A 12,667-nucleotide genomic window follows, 5' to 3' on the forward strand; every position below is an offset into this window, starting at 1 on the left:
TCTGATCGGGGAAGCGCTGGTAGCCCGTCGCAGCCAGCGCCGTTCCCCGTCTCACACATGCGCACAAACGCACAATGTCCGTTTTGTCATGCTGCATCTGATCACCTGCCAAAGTCCCGAGCACTGAGCCACGGGGGCGCGTCGGATCGCGCTACCACGGTTCTTTTTGCTCCGGCTCTAATTTGCCTCCCTTCAGCGGCGCAGTATCCCGCTCGTGTGACCGGGACCTATTATAATTTCAACTGTATTTATATATTCACTTTTATGTAAGCCACCCTGAGCCTGCCTCGGCGGGGAGGACGGGGTATAAATTGAATAAATAAATAGATAGTCTTGGGGTTGTTTGGCGGGAGAGAGGGGAGAAACTGTAAAATACTGATTTGACAAGTCACCTACTTAACATGATTGAGTTAACAATTTTTAGGAGCAAGATATTACAAGTTAGGGGCCACGATACAGGCAAGGCTCAGCACGTTTAAATCCCAGTGACTTCGACAAGAGGGATTAAAAACATCTTTAAGCATGCTTAAACAGGGAAGATTACAGCAAGATTAAAGATTAAGTCTCCATGAACCCGATCGGAATTTGGCTGACTTGTGTCTCTGGATTTTAATCGGGTGCTGAAAATTCGGTTTTAAATTTGCGAAAATCTGAATTTTTGAAATGCACGCAACTCTGTAGGCAGTAAAAAATGTGTGTTACGTTCCATGCGGGGACTGACGGACCAAACATCTCTAGGAACCACACTGAGGAGATTAAGGTTTGCTTAGGAGACTTGGGGAAAGAAGCAAGACTCATGCCAAGGTCTGGGGAAGCGCTATAACCTGAGTCATCCGAGGACCGTCTTCTGTGTTGGTCCCGCATACTCCCTCCTCGCTCCAAGTCCACGCTCTGGAACAAGCCAACAAAGCACGTGAGTCCCAGGTGTGGAAGGGAGAACCCCGCTCACTTTGCCTCCCGGAGCCATGTCCCGCGTCCGCCAATTACCTCCAGCTTGGCGTCCAGGCTCCACCCCTTTGCACGCCCCATTCCCGGCAATGCCACACCCTGGACCCTGGAAGGCTGCACGAGCTCTGTCCCTCTGGAGCCTGGCTCTGTCCACTCCGCGTCAGGATTGGAGCCCTAGATCCATGGCGGTGGGGAAAGGTACACATTGAAAAAGTGCTTCTCTGAGCGCTCCTCTGCCCAGTTTCCTGCAGCAAAGCAATCCTTACCTGTCTCACTCTGCTCGGCAGACCCTTCACCCCACTTCCCGGGGCTGCGGTCCCCATTCCTGGAAGACCCACTGCCATCGCAAGGGCATCCTGTCCTAGCTTCCTTTCTTCCTCGGAGCGAGGAAGGGTCTTGTGTTCATCCCCACCCGTGGGCGGCGGGGGAGGACTCGGGGGCAGATCGTCAGGGTCCCGCTCCCCCTTGATGCTGCGATGCCTCCGGAAATGGAAGAGACCCTTCCTCCTCTTCTTTTGCAGAGGCGGAAGGGGGTCAGAAGGGCCTGGCCTCACGCCGCAACTCTTTGGCGTCCTGGGATAGCTGCAGGGGAAGAGGTGGGAGGAAGGGAGGCAGCCATCAAGCACGGCACACGAGGGGTTCTTGGGAGCAACAAGACCAACAGGAGCTCGGTTACAAAGGCTAGAGCTACCCTTACCACTTCCGGGTAGCTCTAGGAGTCATCAGGAAGTCTATGGTCACCACTTCCTGTAAGGAGCTGAAGCTTTGTTTTTCTTTTTGATTCCCCCCCCCCCAGGATGCTGCCCCACCTCACCCACGGCCATCCCGCCGGTTGCAAGGCCTCTCAGAATTACGACTGATATCGAGACTACGAGGATCGGTTCCCCTTGAGACAATGATGGACGCTTCAGAGGGTGACCGCTGTGCCATCCTTGCTCCGTTCCCTCCTCCCCGAACTCCGCAGGCCCCACCCTGAAATATGCAGGAATTTCCCAACACAGAGTTGGCAACCCTACAGGGCACACGAGCAATTTAAGGCACGCAGAGAGTCAGTGCAGTTCTGTACAATACGTCTCGGCTCACTTGGTATTGTCCACAAGCACCCTTCTGTTAAAAAATTCATCCAGGCCCTCATCCAGCCGTGGCATCGACCCATTCTCTTGCTCCCAGGGCTCGATAGACGCCAGTATTCGGTTCTGAGTGGGAAAGAGAGGTCAGCCTATTAATTCCCCCCACGTATTTCACGTAACATCTCTTTTATTGCCACCCTAAAGGAGTATAGGTGATGCCTCACATCCCGTGGACAGGAATTCTGGTCTCAAAACAAGAAGAAAATCTTGTTGATTTAATCATCTCCTGTAACGTTGCATGTCCATCCGTATGCAGGCTAAACAGGAAGCACCGCCCCTCACATAGGAGGGACTTCCTGTTTTGAGAAAGGATAACTCGTTCGTTTGGGAGGAAGCTGAACTAGAATGAAAAGAAAAACAACGTAAAGGAGTAAACTAAAGATGCCAAGTAAGATTAAAGGGAGAAACGCTGAAACTTGAACAAGCAAAAAAGAAAAGAAAACCACAGAATAAAGCTAATGAAAGGTGGGTGATATAGAGAATAGGTAAGCAAAGGAGGAAATGAATTGAAAAATATGGAAGAGAAGAAGAGCAAAGGACAGGAAATGAGGTGGGAGATTTTGTATATCTCCTAGATTCGTGCCTTGTTGGTCTCTAGGGTACTACTGGACTCAAATCTAGGCGTTCTGCTGCAGACCAACATGGCTACCCTCTTAAATTATCTTCATATTTCTTAAATTTCTTAATTTCTTGTAGACTAAAAAAAAACCCCACAAGGTATGTGAAATCCCGGAAGGATCCTGGAAGAAAAAGCCCAGATTTGCATGCAAAATGGCAAACATGAAACAGCGAGAACAAATGGAGTGATGAATGAACGAAAAGTTCAACTGGCAAACCAGGAAGTCCCGCCTGGTTGGGGCAGGCACTTCCTGTGCAGCTGCGTGAGAAAGAGAACTGAAGCCTAAACCGAGCGGGAGAATGGGAGAAAAAGGGCAGAGATGAGCAAGACAAAAAAAGAACTTGTTTGCGGTACTCACGTTGGAACGGAAGCTGTTGCGTGGAGCTGTGCGAGGGGGTCGAGGCCTGCTACGGGTCTGGTGCTCCAGCCGGATGCCCTCAGTCGGCAAGTCAGAGAGCGCTTCAAAAGATGTGCTGCAGGACCGGGAGTACTGGCTTCCGCTGGCCAAGGAGATCCAGCCCAAAGGGGAGTCCATACTGGGAACAGTCAGTTCGCCATCCTGTTCTGTGCCGCCTACAAGAGGAAGCAGGTCTGTAGGGGGGATTAAGGGGCAGATAGACAAGCCTGGAAGGATGGATGGATGGATGAGGAGGAGGAGGTGTGTGCAGGAAGAGAGAGGATAGGTGGATGAATAAATGGTGTGTCCCGAGAAGCACATCCACAGGGATGGCAAAGACTGTTCATGGTACTGCATCTGCCAATAGATGGATCAGAGCATAGAAACAGACAATTATGGAGATAGATAGTGTGCCTGTGAGCATGCAGGTCTGGGTAAGGAATGCTGGCCCATGTCATGGGCATTGATGAGGATGAGCTGACAGAGCCTGCAGAAACCACAGCTGGCCCCTCTGAAGCAGCAGAGGATAGCTGGCACCTGCCTGTAACAGCAGTCTTCACACCTGGCCCAGATAAAAAGGAAGAACAAGCTGAGAGTCCTCCTGACTCACCCCCACGTGTGACTTGTTTAAGGGAGCAACTGCGGCAAAACTTAGCAAGCAGGCGAAGAGAGGCCAGGCTACAAGGGAGATGCTCAGCTAGCCCAGAGTTCTAACAGGAGCCTGGCCGGCCGTGCAGCTGGCTAATTGGTAGCAGCATTTAACTCCACACTCTGGGCAGTACTCTTCGTGGACGCAACAAATCAGCTTCGTACTGCTAGCATCCACTCCAGTTCAGCTCTTGCACCTAGACCTTCGGACCCCCTGGCTTTGGACTTGGCTTTGTGTTCCTGGCTCCTGACCCCAGCTTGGCTTTGGACTACGTTTCTGGTTAGTGATTTTGGACTTGGTTCTGTGTTTCTGGCTTTTGACCCCGGTTTGACTTTTTGGACTTTGCACTGTCTTCGTGGCTCCTGACCTTGGCCTGTTCTGGACCACCTTTGACTGGCACCCCAGCCCGTGACAGCCCAATCCATTTCGGCTCCGCTAAGCAACTATACTGCAAAACCCCAAGAGGGTGGCTCTAGAAATGGGCCAAAGGAAGGAGCTGGGGACCCCTGACATGGCATCACGTCTGCCCCTGCAATGCTACTGTGCTCCAGGGGACTGTTCAAGTTGCTCGTAGCAGTTGAGCCGGCTCCATTTTGAATAGATCAACCTTGCACAAAGCGAGATGGAGAGAGGGTGGAAAACCAGTCTGGAAAGACCAGAACTCACTAATGAAGGCAGAAGCGGGCCGGATTCTCCGGCAGTTCTTTTGTCTCTTGATGGCCATGGTGTCCTGTGGGAACAAGAGAGAGAGGTTAGGTGACCCCGACTCCTTTGATGGCATGGAACGTCAGCCTACTGGATCTCTCCAGAAAGTATTCCGCACGTTGGCCGACCTATAGTACTTACGATGCTGGAGCCAAGTTCATCGTCGGTGGTCTCCTCGTGGTCGCGGAGACGGGGCTTCCCTAGGTGCTCCGGGAAGACGGCATTCTCCTGACCCCCAGAAAGTCGGCGGAGGTGGATGATGTGCTGGGCCTGTGGTTAGGGAGGAGAGGAGGCGTCATGGATGGGGGCAGAAAATAAGAGGCTTTACGAAGCATTGGGAGTATGGGCATTGGGGGTACATGTCCGAGGATATGGCTGTAAGAATGAATCAAGCCAGGGGATAAATGCCTTAGCCTGCTTCCTCTGTCTATCTCACTTGCTGAGACAGAAGACGATGCGCTCATAGCACGAGTAATAGTTAAAAGACCCCCCCACAAGCAAAGATGTTTTATAGATGATATATCACACCTGATAAATTCACTAAATTTGACCCTAAATGTTCAAATGTATGTTGGAAGTGTCAAAATAATGTTGGATCCTTTTACCATGTGTTGTGGTTATGTGATAAAGTAAAAAAAAATACTGGGTCTGGATTCACAAAATCTTACAAAACATTTTTAAATGTTCTGTACCCTTTGTTCCAGAAATATTCTTGTACTGTTGTATATATTGTTCAAAATAAAAAACACTTATTGGAAAAAAAAAAGTTGTAAAAAAAATGACTCTTATATTGTATTTGACTACAACTGCTAGAATACTTTATGCTAAATATTGCAGAAGAACAGGAACACCTTTGAGAGAAGAAATGTTAAGCAAAATTTTGGAAACGGCGGAAATGGACAAATTAACTAATTTTGAAAGGACAACCAGAAACCACATTTGAAAATACATGGTCAGGACTTTATACGAGGTCTGAAGACTACACTAAGCAAACAAGACAGATCCTCAAAACTTGTTAAAGGTATTTAAAGTGCAAATTTGATATATTTGCAAGTGATATTCATGATATAAGGTGAAATATATAAATGTATGATAAATTAGGCATGAGTTTGTCAAAGAAGGAATTGTACGAAAAATCTCCCCTCTTGTATGCTTGATATGTCTTTAAAATAGAAAAGAAATTTAAAAAAGACACACACACCCCAAGCAGAAGAATGTGTTTTGCTTCTTTCAAGTCTCAGCCCTAGAAGGGGGTTTCTCCTCTGACTATTGTGGTACATCAGCTCAACAGTTCGTATTGGCCATTCCAGCATGTGAGATAATCGCACCCTCTTTGATAACTTTAGACGTGTGGGCATAAAGTTGCATTTACTCAGCAGTAATGTGAATCCACATGCTGGGGGGGGGGATGCTTCCTTGGTAATTCTGTTTGTTTGTTTGTTTCATTCCAGGAGAAAGACATGGCTCAAAACCTAGAAATAAGGTTCCAGGACTTCGCCTTGGGTGAAACAAAACCTCAGGATTCTGAAACATGAGCTATTGGCTGTTCTGGGGGGTTTCTCACCAGGTCCTTGTGAGCGTGGTAGAGTTCCTGCAGCAATTCTTCCACAATGGTGTTGGTGAGATAGGTCACAACAGAGAGCTTCACCTCGCTGGGGAGGGGTCAGAAGTCAAGACGGTCAGAGGTTAAGCAGACATAAATCCCCCCATCGTGTCCCAGGCCTTTGCACCGCAAGGGATCCTTCTTCCACAACTTTGGGCCCTGGCCAAGGCACACTCTGGGGCTACCCCCCCAAACACACACCCTCCCATTCACACGCCGCCTTTTCTCACTTGAGTTTGTTCTGAATATCCTGGCCAGCCTGTTCCAGCAGAGCTCCCCGAATGAAGTTTCGGGGGATGGTGACGCGCTCCGAGACGGCCGCCAACATCTTGTTGTGCTCTTCGGCGGCCTGGACAGCATGCGGGCACAGCTCCTGGGTGAGGGCTACCATAGACTCCAGGATCACCTGGTGAGGAATGGCAGGTCACGCGGGAGAAGAACATGATGGCATACAGAAATCCCAGCAGTCCAACACCTGCAGGTATGTCCACACGAGGGCTTTTTCAAACAATCAAAACCTATTGTGCTCCTGGTGTGCTACCTGTCCCCCTCATCTCCCACAATGCTGTGCAGCTATTTATTTCGGTTGGGTCCGTTTGTAGAAAAAGAGCTGCAGGAGTTCATTGGCATACCTGATAGGCTATTAGCATATGCCACGCCCCCGACATCACCAGAAGTGATGTCAGAAGGGGAAGCAAAAAAGGGAGGGAGGCATCTCCAAAAGCCTCCCCTTCCCTTCCCCAGCCGGCCTGCCAAGGCGGGGGGGGGAGCACGAGAGAAGGGGTTTAAAGTCTTTCCATTGTATTCTATGGGGCCATAGAATACAATGGAGAGATTGCACCGCCGCTCTGGTGCAACTCCAGAGAGAAGGGGTTTAAACTTTAAACCCCTTCTCTCTTCGCTTCCCCCCTCACCCCGCCTTGGCAGGGCCGGCTGGGGAAGGGAAGAGGAGGCGTTTGAAGATGCCTCCCCCCCCTCTTTTGCTTCCCCAGCCAGCCTGCCAAGGCGGGGTGGGGAGGTGGATGGAAGCAAAGAGAGAAGGGGTTTAAAGTTTAACCCCCTTCTCTCTGGAATCTTTCCCTTGTATATGGAAAGACTCCAGAGAGAAGGGGTTTAAACTTTGAACTCTGTCTCTCTGGAGTTGCGCCACAGCGGCGGTGTGACTCTAGAGAGAAGGAGCTTTGGGGGCGGGGGCGGAGAGCTGGGAGCGGGGCTTGCTACCACCGCCATTTGTGCCCACTTCTGGGCTGCCAGAGCAGCGCTCCGACGCACTCCGGCCCCGAACAACCCGATTTCAGTTATTCATAGCCTACCTTTCTCGCCAAGACTCAAGACAGATGACAGTCTAAAGAGAGAGGGGTAAAATGCCATCATACAGCATAAGCCATCCAACGAATAATGTAATAGGACTAGGAATGCAAACGTATTACAGGTGGAACAGCTGCATTCGATTCCAGTAGCACCTTAGAGACCATCAAGATTTTGGGGGTATGAGGTTTCAAGATTCAAAGCTACAAGCATCCTGACTAGAGATGGGCACCAACCAAATGACAAACCTAAACTCGCCACGAACCGAGCCTGGTTCATGCTTCGCAAGCCTTGGATCACGCCGATCCCTAAACAAATGTTCTAAGATCGTCAACGTGAAAGAGCCACGAACCTCACAAACCCGAACTGGTTCAGGAAGCGGGGGAGGTTTGTCCCAGCTCATGGTTCGTGGGACCTCACAAACCACAAACTGGGACGCATCTCCATTTTCCTGGTTTGTGACCATCCCTAATCCAGACTCTTTTCTTTGCACCACCCCCTGCCTCCTTCTGACTGGGATACGAGTACTCACGGATCTCCATTCCAACTTGTATCTGACAAAGAGAGCTCGAACTCTGGAAAGTTCGTACCTCGAAAATCTTGTTGGTCTCTAAAGTGCTCCTGGAATCTAGCTGTTTTAATGCAGACCCACGTGGCTACCCTCTAAAACTGGCGAAGCAGGTCTTCTCTTCAATACACTCGGTCACCTTGACAAACACTTTTGCCGTCATGGGCCAGCCTGACCAGCCTGAGTTCAGAGTGGCCAGGGGACATTTCCTGCAGGAGCGCACAGGAGCGGAGCTCCGCCAGTAAAGAGCCCAGGGGGCGGGCACATGCAACAAACCCCACCCCCTGCTCCCAGCAGCCCTCAGTCAGAGCAAGAAGCAGCCAGGTAAGTTGCAGAGCTCCCCCCAGCCCCCCCGGTCCAAAACCTTCCAGTGACACCTTTAAGACCAGGTTCTATTCAGGTACAAGCTCTCCCTCCTCTGCAAGGACAGATCTGCACGTTTCCGCCCCCCCCCAATAGCTAGAAATCCAAAACAGTCCAGTGAAGCCTGAGCAGTGGGTGTTGCCTTCTGACACACTTCCGGTGAGGTCAGGGGGTGTGGCCTATGCAAATAAGTTATGCTAATGAGCTCCTGCACCTCTTTTTCTACAAAATTACCCCGAGAGTGGCTAAAGACTCCTCAGGAGTCAAGGAGCCACATGCAGCCAGCTCTGAACCAGCTGAAGTTAGTGAATTAGAGATACAGGAGCCTCAAGATCCATTGCTGGTAGTTGACCTTGACCCACTCACACCTAGCTCTGAAGTAGCCAACAAAGCACAGCTGCAGGAAAGTAGCACACCAGGTCCCCCCCCCCATTAACTGAACAGTGAAGGGAAAAGCTCCAGCAAGACTTAAGGACACGCAGACAGAGTTGCTCGCCTCTTGGCTTGGCGCCAGCTGCTTAACGATAGCAGCTCTGAGTACATGCAGGAGCACCTCTGAGCAGATGGCTGTAAATCTGGCTTGTTAAGGAATGCCTGCAGAAATCAGACCTGGAGAACTGCAGATTTGTGGAAGCAACGCGTCACAACCCTGTGAACGTCACGACCACAACTCCAGACTCTGCCTGCCTGCTGCGACCTTTGGACTGACCCTCGACTCTGCTTTTCGGTCCTGCCCGAGCCTTGCTGATCAACAGTTTCAGAAGGCCCTTGACTCTCCTTTCTGAGCAACCCATGAACTGTGACTGCTGCTAAACCGGTATTTGATTTCTGGACAGGACTCTTGGCTGTGATCCAGCTCTGTTGCCTCGCTCTGTCTGTATTCCAGGACACTTCCACAGTATCTTTGTGGCACCACTTATGCTGAGAGGCCCAGTCAGCCTGATGAGATATCTCGGATTCCATATAATATCAAGGTATCTCCATCCCATGGACAGACTCAGGTTTTTGGTTTTTGGTTTTGTCTCACCATCCTGATAAGAACAGCATCTCAATATTCCAACCAGACCTGTGTCTTGATTGGAAAGAGGAACAGGGTACCCACACGCTCCCACCCATCAAGTTACCTGCAGCTCTTTGTCCACGGCCTTTGATACCTCGCTCACAACTGACTCCAGCTTGTGTCGGACTGGCCCGTCACTGGCTAATATGTGCCCGAGTTCATACAGACTGGGGAAGAGCTGAGGGAGAGAGCAGAATGCAGGGGGGGGGGTTAGCTGCAATATAGTTAAGTGGACACTGAACATAAGAACATAAAAAGAGCCCTGGTGGATCAGACCAGTAGTCCATCTAGTCCAGCAACCTGTCTCACACAGTGGCCAACCAGCTCCTCTGGAGGGCCATCAACAAGGCATAGAGGTTGAGGCCTTCCTTCCCCTGATGTTGCCTCCTGGCTCTGGAATTCAGAGGCTTGCTTAGGGATGGGCACGAACCGGCTCATGAACTAAAGTTTGTGACAAATTTTGGCCGGTTCGTGCTCTGCGAAGTCAACCGGCACAAACTTTCCACAAACTTTCAAGCTGTTTGTGGAGGTTCCTGCCAGTTGGTGAACAGGTACGTTTCCAGACAGACTGTCTCCACTCAGTCTAAATGTTTACAAAATGTCAAAGCAACAGGCGAGTTGGAACTTGGACTGACGTCTCTGGCTTTCACAGGATCTGTTCTATACACTCCTGAAACTGTGCCTCTCAAAATGTCTGCCTATCATTTCCCCAGAAAACACTTTCCTGGGGGCACCTTCTTTGGGGGGGCGTAACTCAGAACCAATAAATCCAATCCTCATGAAACATGGAAGGCAGGTAGAGGAGAGTCAGATGAAGGCCCCCAGTGAGTTCGGTGTCTCTAGCATGCCAGGGGGGCATTCTACGGGGTCACAAAACACACAAACAAACTGGTTTGTTTGGCCCCTAAAAGTTCATGACAGTCAGAGTGGTTCATGAACCAGGCACACCATGAACCACAAACTGAAAAAGGAAAAAAGAAACCCCACAAACTGAACTGCATTTTCCTGGTTCGTGCCCATCCCTAGGCTTAGTGCCTCTGAATGTGGAGGTTCCCCTCGGTCACCATGGCTAGTAGCCATGAATCTATCTAATCCCCTTTTAAAGCGGTTTATTCCTGTGGCAATCACTACATCCTCTGGCAGCAAATTCTACATTTGAATCACTCTCTGTGTAAAGTAGTATTTCCCTTCGTCCATATTGAACCTACTGCCCATCAGCTTCATTGAATGCCCTCAAATTCTAGTATTTTGGAGAGAAAAAGTTCTCTTTGTCAGCTCATAATTTTAGAAATCTCTCTCATGCCCCCCCACCTTAGTCATCTAAAAGTCCTGGACTCTTCAGCCTTTCCTCATAGGAAAGATGTTCCAACCCCCTAATCATCTTGGTTGCCCTCCTCTGGTACTTCTTCCAGTTCTCCAATGTCCTTTTTGAGATATGGTGACCAGAACTGTACACAGTATTCCAAATGAGGTTGCACCATCGATCTATACAGGGGAATTACAATATTGGCCGTTTGATTCTCAATCCCTTTCCTACTAATCCCTAGAACGGAGTTTGCCTTTTTCACCACTGCAGCACATGGGGTTGACAATTTCGTTGAGCTAACCATTACAACCCCAAGAACTTTTCCCCGCTCAGCCTCAGCAGGTTCAGACCGCATTCGCCAATACTTGAAGCTGGGATTTTTTTTGTCCCATTGTGCATCACCTGACACTTACTAACACTGACCTTCATTTGCCACACTGTCGCCAACTCACCCAGTTTGCGGAGGCCCTCTTGAAGCTCTTCACAGTTAGTCTTGGTTGTCACCCTCCTAGATAATTTTGTGTCATCTGTAAACTAGGCCCCCACATTATTCACCCCGAGTTCCAGATGATTTATGAATAAATTCAATAGTATCGGCCTCAATACCGATCCTCGTGGGACCCCGCTGCATACTTCCCTCCATTTGTCTGAACTGTCCATTGATTCCTATCCTTTGCTTCCAGTCATTTAACCAGTTTTTAATCCATAGGAGAACCCGTCCTCTTATCCCATGATTGCTACGTTTCCTCTGGAGTCTTTGGTGAGGGAACTCGTCAAAAGCCTTTTGGAAGTCCAGGTATATGATGTCTACCGGGTCACCGTTGTCTACAGTGGCGTGAAAGCCCTTAAACCTGGATATGGGAACAGCTGAGAGAGAAATTTAGTGGCCTGGAGTGTCCCGGAAATGTCAGGGGTGGGATGAAAGTGGTTACTTGGTAGTGAGGGAAAGGCACTCTGCTTATGCTCTACAGCACTCTTTTCCGTTACTTGTGTACAGCTGGTCAGGGCTGGGCTCCAGTGCTGGGAAAAGGGCTGTCGTTCAGGGTAGAGCACCTTGCTTCCCTGCAAAAGATCCCAAGAATAGCCCCTAAAATCTCGGATTCAAAGGTTCCCAAAGACCCCTTTCTGCCTAGCACTTTAGAGAGCTGCGGCCAGTCAGTGTAGCCAGTACTGGAGAAAGAGACCCAACAGTACTGGAGAAAGAGACCCAGACAGCTTTATATAACCGTTTCAGCCGCTAAATTGTGGCTCCAGTTAAGCTGAGTGACAAGCTATGGGGTTCATCTGCACGAGAGCTGTAACGCGGGTTGGACCCCCAATCCGACTCTCATTCGTGCATACCATTGGAGGACTCGCCGTAGAAAGCGTTCCATTGGTCAATCCGGCTCAGGAGTGCTGCTCGACATGACAAGGGGCTTCTGCCTTCCCACCTGCACTGTTTCCTCAAGTGGACATGGGAAAACGGTATGGGAGAAAAGACAGAATCCACTTGCGAGTAGCAATGGGCGATGGAGCATTTTCTGAGGCGAGTCCCCCAACGGTATGTGCGACTGAGAATCGGGTTGGGGATTCGCAGCACACATCCCATGTAGACGAGCCCTTATAGAGGTGTGCTGAACGGGATGTTCTCAGGATCAATAACTTCTAGCCATGGTCATCCGAGGCGGATATGCAGGACGAAAGCGTGCCGAGGGGAGAATAACGCCAAGCCGTCAAAAGGAAGATGGATATCTCACCGCCCGCGAATTCTTGGCTTCCTTCATGAGCTCCCGCGCATACAGCACCTCCTCCTGGACAGTGTCAGCTGAGCAGCTTCGGAGCACTCGTACTTCTTCTTGGACCCTCACACACAAGCGGCTCATCATCTGGGGAGAGGAAGGACACGGAGCCATTAACTCCTGCCCTAGAGGCCAGGCCAAGTCCCGGACTCCCCCTCACCCTGCCTCGGGCTGGCAAATCCCAGAGATCCTGCACCATTCTGCATCCCATTTCCCTCTTTGGATGGAGAGGA

At 50.1% G+C, this 12,667-nt stretch overlaps 1 protein-coding gene across 1 annotated transcript in view; it reads right to left on the reverse strand.

The window, feature by feature from the left end:
- Positions 1 to 12,667, reverse strand: part of LRRC16B (leucine rich repeat containing 16B) — a 59,125-nt gene that overhangs the window by 8,626 nt on the left and 37,832 nt on the right. The window contains 11 exon segments of the mRNA XM_015413516.1: positions 703 to 891; positions 988 to 1,122; positions 1,215 to 1,530; positions 2,032 to 2,144; positions 3,056 to 3,270; positions 4,410 to 4,473; positions 4,590 to 4,718; positions 6,013 to 6,100; positions 6,282 to 6,457; positions 9,415 to 9,528; positions 12,393 to 12,634. Coding sequence (XP_015269002.1) covers positions 703 to 891; positions 988 to 1,122; positions 1,215 to 1,530; positions 2,032 to 2,144; positions 3,056 to 3,270; positions 4,410 to 4,473; positions 4,590 to 4,718; positions 6,013 to 6,100; positions 6,282 to 6,457; positions 9,415 to 9,528; positions 12,393 to 12,634 — 1,781 coding nt within the window.

This window comes from Gekko japonicus, unplaced genomic scaffold (genome assembly GCF_001447785.1).
Source record: "Gekko japonicus isolate JY-2015 unplaced genomic scaffold, Gekko_japonicus_V1.1 scaffold1098, whole genome shotgun sequence".
Taxonomy (NCBI): domain Eukaryota; kingdom Metazoa; phylum Chordata; class Lepidosauria; order Squamata; family Gekkonidae; genus Gekko; species Gekko japonicus.